General features: G+C 43.5%; 1 protein-coding gene across 2 annotated transcripts in view; it reads left to right on the top strand.

Moving 5' to 3' along the window:
• Positions 1-263: 263 nt before the first annotated feature.
• Positions 264-13424, top strand: part of TXNDC11 (thioredoxin domain containing 11) — a 28491-nt gene continuing 15330 nt past the window's right edge. Inside the window, exons 1-4 of one of the 2 annotated variants that reach the window (XM_064725815.1) lie at positions 264-449; positions 4531-4747; positions 5471-5568; positions 7435-7564. In XM_064725815.1, the coding sequence (XP_064581885.1) occupies positions 304-449; positions 4531-4747; positions 5471-5568; positions 7435-7564 (591 nt within the window). In that variant the 5' untranslated portion in view covers positions 264-303. Of the gene's footprint in view, positions 450-4530; positions 4748-5470; positions 5569-7434; positions 7565-13424 lie in introns of those variants that run through there. The other variant, XM_064725816.1, reaches the window with a different exon arrangement.

Genomic DNA, 13424 nt, shown 5'->3' with positions numbered 1-13424 from the left:
GTAACGATGCCGATTTCGAGAGCAGGAAGCGAGCACAGCAATCGCCGTCCCGTTCCTCCCGCTGCCAAGCGCAGGAGGCGAGCACGCCACTCGTTTACCGTCCCGCTTTACCCGGCGTCGCGGGCAGGACCCGGAGCGCCGGGCGGGCTGTGCGCCTGCTCGGGCGGGAGGACGTGGCGGCGGCGGGTTGGCGGGAGGAGCGGCCGCCCCGCCCGGCCCGGCGCGCCTCACGGGCGGGCGGTGGGAGACGTGTGCGAGCGGGAGCGGCTCGGGGCCCGCGGCCCTGCCCCCCTCGGCCGGGCCATGTCGGTGTGCGGCGGCCCCGGCGACGCGGCTGCCCCGCGACTGCGGCCCCGCGCCGCCCTGATGGCGCGGCGGCCCGAGCTGCTGTGCGGCGCGGCCATCGTGCTGGGCTGCGCCTTCCTCATCGCCCTCAAAGTCACCTGCAGGTACCGGCGGGGGAGCGGGCGGACCCGGGGCTCGGCCAGGGGGGAGCGGCCGCCGGTCCGCCGCCGTTCCCAGAGGCGGTGCTGCTCCGGGGCCTGGGGCAGAGCCGCCGGCGGGGCCTGGAGGGCCGGGGTCGCCCAGCGGCGCCGTGTATCCGCTGCGGCCGGGCCGCGTCGGGCACGGGCATCCCCGGGCTGGGGGACGGATCCTCCTCCCGGGCCCCACCACGTGCGGTCCTCAGGGCGGCTGGGACCGGTCGCGTGTCGGGGGGACAGCCATGTCTCCCTCAGCAGGATGGCAGCGGGGCGAGCAGGGGCGATAAGAACGTGGGTGGGGAGGGAGCGGAGTGTTTTAGAGACATCCTGCCCCACCGCGGGTGTCGTGCTGTGGCGGCAGATTCGCGGGGCACCCACTTCTGAGGGCAGCATCAGGGTATGCAGGGCGGTGTCAGGGAGTGAACCAGGCTCTCTGCTCGGTGGGGCTCAGGAATGTGACAGGAGGCAATGGGCAGGAACTGATGCCCAGGAAATTCCACTTGAACCAGAAGAAGAACTTCTTTCGTTAGTGACCGGGCACTAGGACAGATTGTACAGTAAGGCTGTGGAGTCTCCCTCTCTGGAGATATTCCGGAACCGTTTGGACATAATCCTCTGCCATGTGCTCTGGAATGACCCTGCCTGAGCGGGGAGGTGGAACCAAAGGAGCTACTGTGGTCTCTTCCAGCCTGCCCCGTGCTGTGGCCCTGTGACAGGCACGTTGTTGAGATGGAGCTGCTTCTGCTCATCTCCGGAGGTGGCTGGGACCTCTCGCTGCCGCCGAGCGGGCTCTGGGCCGCTGCCCTGCCCTCAGCGCTCTCGGCATCGGCGGGGCCAAACGAGTCTGTCCTGGCTCAGGTGTTGCTGTCACATCATCCCTTTGCCTGCACCTGCTTCGGACACGAAGATGTTTCGTGGTTTCCCTTCCAGTCTGGTGGTGCTCCTCTTGGGAGCTGGAACTTCCTTCTTTGCCAAGGGCTCTGCAGTTCCTGTTTGCCCGGAGCTGGTGGACGTGGAGCCAGGGCATGTTTGCACTGGAGGGCGGGGAGCAGCGGCAGAGCGGTGGGCACAGGCTGCTCGGTTCTGGAGCCTAAACCAGGCTCTAAATATTCTGCATGGGTTTTAGGTCAGTGTGACTGTTACGTGCTCCAGGTGACACTATATTAAGAACACCTACTGCACTTGGGGTTTAATTTTGAGATTAGGAGAAGGCTGCGAGTGCTGATTATGTCCCTGTTCCCCAGCATCTGACAAATTTTGTTCCACAAACACTTGATTCACAAGTAATGCATCTGAGAAATGCTAAGGCTTTCTTTGCTTACCTGTCCACAAAGGGTGTGTTACTTGAATCAGAGTGAATTTTAAGTCTGTCAATGAGTGCCTCAGAGGAGCTGTGCCTCCATTCCAGGAGGCTGTATTTCACAGTGACCTGATAATGTAGATGAAATTGCAAAGCTCTTGCCGTATTTCACAATGTGTGGTGAAGGATTTCTGAACATAATGACCTCCCTGGTGTTACATTACTAAGAAAATAATACTTTTTTTTTGTACTTACAATGATGCTTCCTGCTCTCCTGTATTCAAAACCTCCATATTCCTTTCATTTTACTGCTAACTGTGTTTGAAAGCTCACCGATGGAATGTGATTGGAATGTGGTTCTCACTACTTTGTAATCTAGAAGTTTGGTTAATGGGGTTCAGCTTTTCAGATTGTGGTTAAATAGACTAATATCAGTTAGGTATTCCCTGTTTGGTTGCTGTCAGAAATATAGAAAATTAGGTGTAAACATTCCTTGTGAAGTTTGGAGCATGGTTAATTGCACATGTTAACTATAAGCACAGGGCATAGTTTCTCACCACATGTCAGTGTGATTTACTAGCAAGACACAGCACCAGGGCATTGGTTCTTACAATATATAACTTTCTATATCAATGGATAAAAAGTACAGAACGGGAAAATTCCTATACTGCAAGGCAGTCCATTAGTGGGATTTGATGTCTTGCAAGTTTAGAGTGACTCAAGGAACAGCCAAATGAGACCTGACCTAACATGGGTTGGTATGAAAGCCTGTGGTCTAGAACCTGAATTATTTCTGGCACTATGCAAATGTCTTTAAAACAAGCCCACTCTCAGGACTGTGCAATCAAAGGGGCTGCTGGTCCTGTTGGCACTTGTATATGCTTCCCTTTTATTACCATGGTGTTCTCATAGAAAGCTTAAGTTTTTGTAGGCTCTGGCAGCAGCTCAATAGCACAATCAGTGTTTTAATAAACAGTTTGTGCTTATTATGTAATTGTTTCTTATGTAATCCTCAGTTTACATGTGTGTAAATTTTAGGGATTTTCTTAGGGAAATTAGTCAAGGTATTCTATTATATGTTTGGTATTGCAGAGGAGGACACTACTTAGCAAATCTCCTTAAGCAGCTGTTAGCTATTGATTTATTATGTTTTAATTTTAATAGTTACTGCAGTTTTTGTCATATTTGAAGGTAGTCGTGTAGTTTCTGACTCACTCATGTCACGGGATTTCTGCTGATGTGTTCTACCCATTCTTAAAATTTGGAGCCAATTCATTATCTAATTTTTAGGTCTTGGTGTCTGAAGAACTTGAGGGTTGGGAAGGAGGTGCTGAGATGGTGGCTGGGGGAGAAGGGAAGGAACACAGGTAGAAGTCCATAGAACAAAGTAGATTTTTCATAATCTGTGTAAAAACATAATGTTGCGACTGGATGAATTAATGAATTATAAACAGGAGGAACCATTTAAAATTTTCAAAATTCTGATTTTGAAGATTTGATTTTGAAGCAATTTTATATACAAATTAAGAATTTTTATAACTTGTGATATGTACTGAGGGCAATTCTAAAATGTTAAAGCTTAAGTGAGTAGCCTGGAAATGAGAGACAAGCTACAATACAGTTTTTTGCTGTATTATAAAGACAAAGATATTTCTTAAAAATTAGATAGATTGTAAAGTTTGAAAGTGTGGCAGAGTTTTTAGGAGGTTGCTTAATATATGAGGTTGACAGTGTTCAGGGCTCAATAATTTTATCACAATTAATAAACTTTTAACCTCACAAGGATCAAATATCAGATAATAAGATTTTTATAGTAGCTTTTTATTGCAAGAAAGTAAAAGAAATGCACACAAAGTAAAGAAATACACAGTCTTTCCTAAAACTTCCAGTCCTGTTATGACCCATGGCAAAATTGAGCATGACAGTGTTGTCCAGTTTTCAGTCTGGCTCACTCTAGTGTAAATATAGCTAGGGAAAAATTTTAAAATGAAGACTGTATAAAAAGAGAGTCACACATTCACTTGTGTTTAAGGCAAATTATACCATGGCAACTTCTGAACACCTGGGAAGTCCCAAATTCTGGATTGTTTGGTTGCTGATTGGATAGAAAGGGTTTCCTGAGTATTTGGTTTATTTCTTTGTATTACTTAGTGGCCAATCTGATTTCTCTTAAAAAACTCCATCTCATAATCTCTTTAAATTTAGACTATTTGTTTATACTGTGATGTGCCCTGAGCAGTTTGCAGTCCCTCCTCTGATCAGTAAAATAAACTAGTGCACATTTATATATCTTTTCCTAACAGAATATAAAGCAAAGGGAGTATAGAATACTGTAAAACAAAGCATAAGGCTGGGTAATAGGCTCACAAAACTTTATGACCAGTATCTCTTTTCTTATCAGGCTGCTGTTACCTAAAGTACAAGTGTTAAAAGAGGATGAGGCCAGGGAAGAAATCAAAAGAAATCACTCTTCCTGGTAATTTTATGCTCTACAGCAACCAGCCATTAGAGTGTGAGCTAACATACCTATAAGCACAGTGCATGGTATCACAGTGTGACTTTCTAAAGCTTGTGAAGGGTGATCTTTAGATTTTTATAGTATTTCATGAAGCTAACTCAGATAAAGTCATTCTGCATCAATCTTGTCATTGTGTGACTTTTGCTAAGAGTAAAACTTAGGGCTTTGGGCACCCTTTTTTAACTGCTGCTGTACAGTCTCAATAACCACGCTTCATTTTCTCCCTGCAGCCGAGCAAAAGATGTAACAATGCCAGCGAAGCTTCCAGTGAATTTTTTCTCCCCGAGGTCTGCAGTGGTTGATCTGTTCCGGGGGCAGTTGGACTACGCAGAGCAGCTCCGGCGGGACTCGGAGATTGTGCTCTACTTCTTCTACGCGCCCTGGTGCGGGCAGTCCATCGCTGCCAGGGGGGAGATAGAGCACGTGGCCAGCAGGCTGTCAGACCAGGTAACTCCTGAGAAAGTACCAGTCTTAAACATCACCTGGTAGCTTTTCAGTGTCCAAGCTGATGATGTTGTCGTCTTCTCATGAGAAACAGTAGGACTTGAACACTCACATTTTAAGGAAACTCATCAGTCATCTTAAATTTAATTTAGCTTACAGAGTGGTACAGTAAATGGAGACAGCCTGTGGTTCCTGCTCAGTTGTCTGTTATATCTGCTTTTAAATGGGGAAGGCTACAACTTTCTTGTTGTAAAGTGTTTTCAGATTTGTTCACCTGCCTTCAGACAGAAATTCCCTGGAGTTTGCTTCCAGTTCTGGGATTCTTGGAGACACTGGTAATCATATAAATATTGTAACCATAACAGTACTTTCAAACAGGTGAGTGCCTGTGAATATTTCACAGGCACAGCTGTCCTAAACCTCCACTTGTTGAGCTCCACTCTGCAGAAAAAGTAATTAATGTGGGTTATGATTAAATGAATAAATTTGAAGGATTTAGATTAAGAGGTGTAAAAGCTAGAAAGAACGGTGACCAAAAGGATTCCTGTTGCAAAATGACAAAAAGAATTTTAAAAAGTCTGTCTGTGACAGATATGGAATACTGAGTTGAAAAGGCCCTGAAAATATCACATGAAATGGATTGGAAAAAGTACATCAAGTACATCTTGGATAAAGTAGGTCACAGTAATGTACTTTGTTAGCTGTGAATTTTTACCTGCTTTGCAGGTGCTGTTTGTGGCTGTAAATTGCTGGTGGAACCAGGGGAAATGCAGGAAGCAGAAGCATTTCTTTTATTTTCCTGTGATACACTTGTACCATCAAAGGTAAGATTTCATATGTACAGTCTAGGTTTTTTATTGTTCTTTTGGGAAACAGAGGTATCATATAAAGTGCTGCATTTTGAAAATGTTACATTTCTGGCTTCAGTAAATAGTTTTTGGGTAGATTCTAGGTGAGCTCATCCTGTGTGCTGCTCAGGTGCCAGGTAGGGCTGTAACTGTCAGTTAAATGGCACACTGGGCAGTTCTTCATCCTTATGGAAATTTTGGGTTGCCTGTACATCTCCTGGAACTTCTGCCTCCAGTGAAAAGAATTCACTGTTACATATTAATTTCAGATGTCTGCTTGCTCCCTGGATGGATTATAACAACTGGTCCTAATTTATGGCAGCATTAAAGAGTGTACCTAAGGGTTGTTGAAGTTAGTGGAATTTAAGTGCATATTTAAATTGTACTGCATAGTGAAGACCTTGTTCTAATTTTGAACTTTGCACTCACTTTTTTATTTCCCCGAAGCTAAGATATCATTGTATAAAATTTTATATACCCTCACTTTTATTTTTTAATATATGTATGTATTATCTGGTTTTTTTCTCTGTGTGGAGCAGAAGGTAAGGAAACACAGTTTTTAAAACTACATGAAAGTATTTATCCCTTGTATTTTACCTTTTATTTTACTAGTCTTGAACTGCAGCTCTCTTTCATTACAGAGGCTGATTTTGTTTTTTGGGGGGAATTTATGCATTGAGGAGGAACAGTCCTGGTCTTTGTTAGCTGACCGTGTAATAGACACGAGACACTGGTATAATAATTCAAGCTGTAATAAAAGAACCCTACAATCCCACTTGGATGTACTTTGACTGAAACTTACTTGACCTTGAAATTACAACACAGTAAATGGATGCACTTGGTATCGTCAGTAACCTTAAACAGAGCTGTAACCAGATGAGGTGTAAATCCCTATTGATACTTCATAAAATCCTGAAGGGCAGTGCACCCTCATGCCTCAGATACTAAACCTCACATGTGGTGCCCTGGGCATGTGACATGCTGAGCAGTGAGTATTGCTGTGAACACAGAGGTTTGTAATAAACTGATGTAGAATGTAGAATGGTCTAGTGGGCTCTAGGAGACCATTTTGAAGCACCTCAGTACAGGTATCTCAGTGTGAGTTGGGTATTTTGCAGTGTATCTGTATGTATAAGCTACATTAAAAATGCATCACATTAAATTCTTCAGTGGAAATGGACTAATTCTTTATGCTCTTTGTGTTTGATTTCATGTGGGACAATGATGCTGTGTCCAATCCATTTATAATTAGGAAGAGAACCTCTGGAATTCACAGCTGCAAGCTCCAGCCCACCTTGTTTTAGCACTAACGTTGTGTGAGCTGTTTTATCATATGGCTGAAGGGGAAACTGGAGCTTTGCTGAGTCTCTTCATCAGCAGTGCAACTGAATTTGTCCCTGCTTTACTGTTTGCTGCTCATAAAAGCCTGTGTAAAAACATTGCACCTTTTCAGACTGATGGTTTGAGACACTGAAAAACAAGGGAAAATAGTGACATTTTTCAGATCTGTATTTTTAAGTCTCGTGTGTTTACTTCAGAAGAAGTGGAAAGATATGTATATGGTCATGTAATTTATATCTGAGTTTTACCAAGTTCTTTAATGGGACTCAGAAGTGATTTCCATCCCTCCATATCACCAACACTCTGCCCCTTCCACAGATACTCTGGAGCTTCCCTCTGGTAACACAGCTCCCTCATCACTTACAGCAGCCACTGGTAAAACAGAGAGCAGTTCCCTAGAGGCTGAGCATGCTGTCTGTATAACTCCTATCTGCCACCCCCAGGAGGGACTCTCTACTGTTCATTTAAGTCTTAATGTTCTGTTATTTTTTTTGGTACTAGTTTTGGACCAATTGAATACAAAGGCCCTATGAGTGCTGTTTATATTGAAAAGTTTGTTCGCCGGGTGATGACACCACTACTCTACATCTCGTCTCGATCAAAATTACTAGATTTCCTCTCAAATTATGAGGTACTTGTCTCTCTTCTCTAGCTTTACCACTGTGGTTCAGAAAGAGTTTGACTTGTTTAAGGATTAAATTTGATCTGCTCCAAAGTACTAGTTTATTTTCAGGATTCTGAAATCAGTACCCTATAAATTTGTTAAAATCATTAAAATATGAAATGACAAATTCATAATGTTGATTCCCTGTATAGTTACTATTATGATCTAGTGATGCTCTTAATTTACATTAGTAAATTTAGTATGTAGAGACAACAAAGTTGTTATCTCACCAAACTGTTAAGTATGAACAAGAAAGAAGGGAGAAATCTTTTCACAAAAATCTTGTGGTCTAAGTTGGCACAGCATTTGAGAAATATGTAATCATTAATTTTTAAAGAATAGTAAGCTTTTCTGGTAGGATAAGTCTTTTAACTGAAAACAAATATGAAACCAGTTGAAGCAAGGGCTCCTAATCACTTTGTATGTGGTAATTTGATGATTTTAATCCACTGGTACATGTTGTTTTATTCATTTTTGCCTCTTGTGTTCAGGGGTGATGAGATTAGTAGCAATACTGGTGGAATAATAACTTCCAGTCAGACAAAATATGCTTACAACAGAGCCATTTAAAATCCCTTTATAACTGTTGATTCTCACAGTGCACAGTGCAGAAGTACCATAATCTTACTAAAGCCCAAGCTGTGAGAGCAGTGTGGAAACCTGATCAACAAATCAGTGCTGTGGCAGTGGGCAGAGCATGGGGGGGCCCTGCAGTGTCTGGGGCTGGAGCAGAGCCTGTGAGAGCGCTGCTCACTGAGTGCCTGCCTGTGCTGCAGGATGGGCCTGGCCTGTGCTGCAGGATGGGCATGGCCTGTGCTGCAGGATGGGCCTGGCCTGTGCTGCAGGATGGGGCCAGGCCTGTGCTGCAGGATGGGGCCAGGCCTGTGCTGCAGGATGGGGCCAGGCCTGTGCTGCAGGATGGGGCCTGGCCTGTGCTGCAGGATGGGCCGCTTGCGCAGATGGGGCCGGCCTGTGCTGCAGGATGGGGCACGGCCTGTGCTGCAGGATGGGGCCAGGCCTGTGCTGCAGGATGGGCCTGGCCTGTGCTGCAGGATGGGCCGGCCTGTGCTGCAGGATGGGGCCAGGCCTGTGCTGCAGGATGGGGCATGGCCTGTGCTGCAGGATGGGGCCTGGCCTGTGCTGCAGGATGGGGCCAGGCCTGTGCTGCAGGATGGGGCCTGGCCTGTGCTGCAGGATGGGGCACGGCCTGTGCTGCAGGATGGGGCCTGGCCTGTGCTGCAGGATGGGCATGGCCTGTGCTGCAGGATGGGGCCTGGCCTGTGCTGCAGGATGGGGCCTGGCCTGTGCTGCTCAGTGGCAGCTGCCACAGCCCAGGGGACACACGCTGGGAGTTCCTCTGGGTGGGGGCTGTGCTGTTCATACCAGGAGCCACCACTGCCTTTGCTTTTCCAGTGTTTTAAGTGGGGACTGTGAGTTGGGAGTAGTGAGCTGTGGCCTGTCTCTGGGTGCTGGTACTTTCTGTGATCACAAGCAATTCTCTTGTCCTTCCATCGCTTCAGTTTTGCTATTCTAAAATTCTGAAACATTTCTTTGCCTCTTGCAGAGATTTGAAGAAAGCCATGCTTGGTTTTTGGTTTGTGTTATGTTATTTCTTGGTAGACTGCAGAAGGTTACCAATGAGCATATTGTCATTAAGCTTAAATTTGCTTTGCAGTTAGAGGTGCACTTCCACTGGAAAAAGACTAAGATAAAAGACAAATTTAGGAGCAACAAAGATATTTTTAAATACTGCTTAGCAGTTGAACAGATATTTTTGTTTCTGCATTCAGATTATCCCCCCTTCCTGTGCTTGAAATTCTGTGGCTCCAAGAGCTGAGTTGCTGTTTAGGCTCAGCATTTGTTGGTTTTTTGGTAGAGGCTGTTTCTGTTCATGTTGCCCCACGGTCGTTCCTGCCTGAGGTTCTGTCCCAGACCATGGCTCAAGGTGCTCAATGTCTTTCTTGTCTCTAAATTTATGCAAGAGAGGAAGGAGGGGATACAAAAGTAGCAGATACAGATAAGATGAAAGAAACATAATTGTTTATGAAGATGGCAGAGAAAGCCATGGACACAAAGGAAAAGTTAGTTTTAAACTGGAAATAAACAGGTTGTTTCATCACTTCTGTCAGAAATGAGAATGTTTTACAATGTTTTTCCTATGAGTTTAGGAATTGATACCTTTTGTAGGAGAAGATACAATCCAGGTGTTAATCCTGTGTTTAAGGGAGAAAGTTTGGGGAATAGAGTAGATTATGGGCAGCTGGGACATGTATGGCACAAACTAATTGCTATTTTGAGACCCTTGGCTAGTGTCTTCTTTTGACTTTTGATCTTCTCTGTATAAAACCCACTAATTTTTAGCAGAAGGGAAAGGACAGAGGACTGTCAAGGATTGCTATTGGGCACTTTGGCAACTCTCTGCTGGTTGATCGTGTTTTTATGATTTCACTGAAAAGCTAATTAATTTCAAGCTCAAAATAATTTGCAAGATTTGTCATCATCACTATCTAATTTTCAGTCCTGTGTTCTGGTAGCAAAAGGGTTCTGTAGACCAGAAGAGATCCTGATGAACAGAATCCAGTTAAATGTAAGAACCGATGGTGTTTGTTACTTGGTCTTTGGTTCCTTCCTCGACCGAATCACGACTGTCGTGACATGCCAGTTGCTCTCACTAGAGGGCGCTCAATCCCCATGGAAAAAACCTGGTTGAGGACTCGGAAGTTGAGCTCCTGCATTCTCTGGGGGTTGTGGAATGATGTAAAACTAGAAATGGATACGAATTAATTTTTGAGAGCAAGGAAAGTGTGCCATTTGGAAAGCAGTTAAAATCTTGAGCAGGAAGATGTGCAGTTTCTGCCATAACTCAAGGTACCTGTGAGTACCTGTAATCAAATGTCTTTTGTTTTCTTAACTGCAGAGATGTAACAGTTTCATTTTAATCCAAACTGGCGCCTCTCATTCCTCATCTGACTGCCCCAGCTGCCAGAAACGGCCTCGGCCTCCTGAGGCACAGAGGAGGAAACAGGAAGCCACTATAGTTAGACAAAAAGCTTCACTTATTTATGAATATTAAATGTGCTCAGGGAATCCATCATTTTCTGGCTTCAGGAGCAGTAGGAGAGGAGTTGGTCTCTCTGGGAGGTGGCTGCTGTGTCTCTCAACATGTCAGCTTCCTGCTTTGCTCTCTTTGTGTAGGAATGCTTCCTGAGCATCAGCAGCTGGTAGATCTGACACAGACAGACATTCAGCTGGCTTTCATGTGGTGCCTATGTTAAATGATGGTGGGAAAATTTGCTTTCAGGTCTGGGTACACAATGATTTTAACATCATTGGAAAATGATGTTAAATGTAAATTTAATCTCAGTCAACAGTTTCTTTGCATTTCTACAGTACAGACATAGTGGTATGTAATATTGGTTCTTCTGTTCCCCAGACAAGACACATTCCTTTCCTCTTGCTGTTGGCCTTCCCATGTTCACAGATAAAATGAGGCAGGAATTGCCTGCCTGCACAAGCCTGAGAGTCTGAAAAAAATCACCTCCCTTACCAAAACATTTTTTAATATTACAAATTTGGATAGAAGTAACTGGAGTATTAAAAACATTTATGCAGTTGTAAACTAATTAGTAGCTGGTTTTTTTTTCATATCTTCTGTTCCCATCATTTCACTTTTTTTGGCCTTTAAATTTCAGAGCTTTTCCCTCACAGTCATTTAATGCTGCCTTTCTAAAACTCTTCAAGGCAGTTGTAGTTTCAGTGACTCCCATCAACCTTTGCAAGTGTTGTTACTCACCCTTTTCTAAAGTGCTTGAGTATCAGTACACATCCTGGCTGGCTATCTTTGACTGCTGAAAAACAATAATTTCTAAATGTTTTTTGTCTTTCCTACTTTCCTAAGCTGGAAAAGGGCCTTCCATGTTATTTCTTATCATCTTAGTTTCTTCTGGAGTGGTTGGTAACTTCTTCTAGACTTCAGGGAATTACAGCCTGCTGCATGGAGTCATCTACATGCTTGCTTATTCCTTCTACAAGCTGTGATAGGTTTGAGGCATGGTTCAGTAATAACACTGCCAGCTTTTCTCCAATAAAAATGAATCATCTGAAAATCTCTGTTCATTCTTAAAGTTTCCATGAACTTGCTGTTTGGTAATTGTTGTGATGTTACTTGATTTAATTGTATCCCACATCACTTTCCATTCCTGTGGTGTAGGGACCAAGCAAGAAATAGGCTTCCCTACAATTAATGATTTTGTGTTTCCATATGTGAGTTTCATTAGGAGATAGCACTAAGAACTCTTCACTAATGGACATCCTCAGGTTTGCTCCAAAGCCCTTCCTACAGACACTTGGTCTGAGACAGGGACTGGAAATCATTTCCTGGAAAGAAGAGCTGCAGCAAGCTCCACTCTAGCAGTGCCCATGCTCCTAATGCTCCCAAGCACCCTTGGACATGTCAGTGTTCATTCCTGTGGCTTAGCAGCAGCTCCAGCTGATGGCTCCTGAGTGCTCACATGAAGGTGGGTACCCAGAGCTGCACCCTGCTGCTCCTCAGTAACACATTGGGTGTAGATTCCTCCTGAACTGTTTGCTCCAGCTGCTCCTGAGTTTTGGAGGCTCTTACATGGAAGAAGGTGGGAGTTGTTGCTGTTCAGCTCTTCTTGGCCTGCTTGTATTCCATACCAAGAACTTCTTGTTCACATTGAGATACCTGTTCTGTGAGACTTGAACCTCACTTGTACAGAGCAAGAATTGTTATCAATTGCAGTACCTGGAAGCATTCAGTCTTGTTAAAAACTTCATTCTTACAGGCAGGAAAACTTTCTTGGTACTTGAGAAGAAACACAGTAATTTGGTCCCTTTCCTCCTATGTATAATTGGACCCTGTAACAGGGCAAAAACTTTCACTGGTCTGGGATGATGATTAAAAGGACTTTATTTAACCAGATTACTGATTAGGCATAGAGCATTAGTAAATACTAGTATATATAGTAGTGTATAGTAGCATATATTCTCCAACTACAATTTTTTAAAATTGAAAAACAATTTACAAAAATTATCTTTTGGGAAACATTATTCACAATCTGGAAATCTTAAACTTCTGTTAGTGTAAAGCAGAACTGTCACTCTGAATCAGAATGTTACCTTTTAAATAACATTATAAATACTTCTGCATCTGACTTCTGGCTTCTTGCCACATTTTACTGTCACTTCTGACTTTCCTTTCATTCACTGTTTGGTGTCCTGAATTCACTTGGTACAAGATTAGTATTCAAAAATGGTCCTGGGCAATGGGAAGCTAAAATTTTGATTATCTTACCTGTCTCCTTATTTTCATTCAGTTGAATGCTTTCAAAGTCTTTTAGAAGGAATTATTTCTTTTTACTGTCTTAGTTTGGAACTAAGAGAAAAAGATGATCATTAATTACTAACCTGTATGTTGTTTAAAAAAGAACACTGAGTGCTATTATTTTGCTGTGTTTTTTGGCTACTATTTTATTTCTGTTTTTATTTTCTTCGTGGTAATTATTGGTGCAGCAATTTCTCTAATTGCTTGTAACTCATTTTTGTTATTGATAATTTTTTTGGGGTACCTCACAAAGAATCTTTATGAACAAGGAGTTTAGGGTTAGCATTCATCCATGAAAGAGGATTCATGTCTAAAAAGAGAAGTCATGAGCTGGAATGGGAATTGTTGTTATTGGTGAACATCTTCAAGATTGCTAATTGTACTGAATTAGATCAGTGTGTTAGGCTGATATGAATCACTGAATTCATATTAATAATAACAGGTAAATGTATGTTCATGTTTTAAAAAGAAATTTAAATT

This window comes from Zonotrichia leucophrys, chromosome 14 (assembly GCF_028769735.1).
Source record: "Zonotrichia leucophrys gambelii isolate GWCS_2022_RI chromosome 14, RI_Zleu_2.0, whole genome shotgun sequence".
In the NCBI taxonomy this organism is placed as follows: Eukaryota; Metazoa; Chordata; class Aves; order Passeriformes; family Passerellidae; genus Zonotrichia; species Zonotrichia leucophrys.
This window is presented reverse-complemented; position numbering and strand designations above follow the sequence as displayed.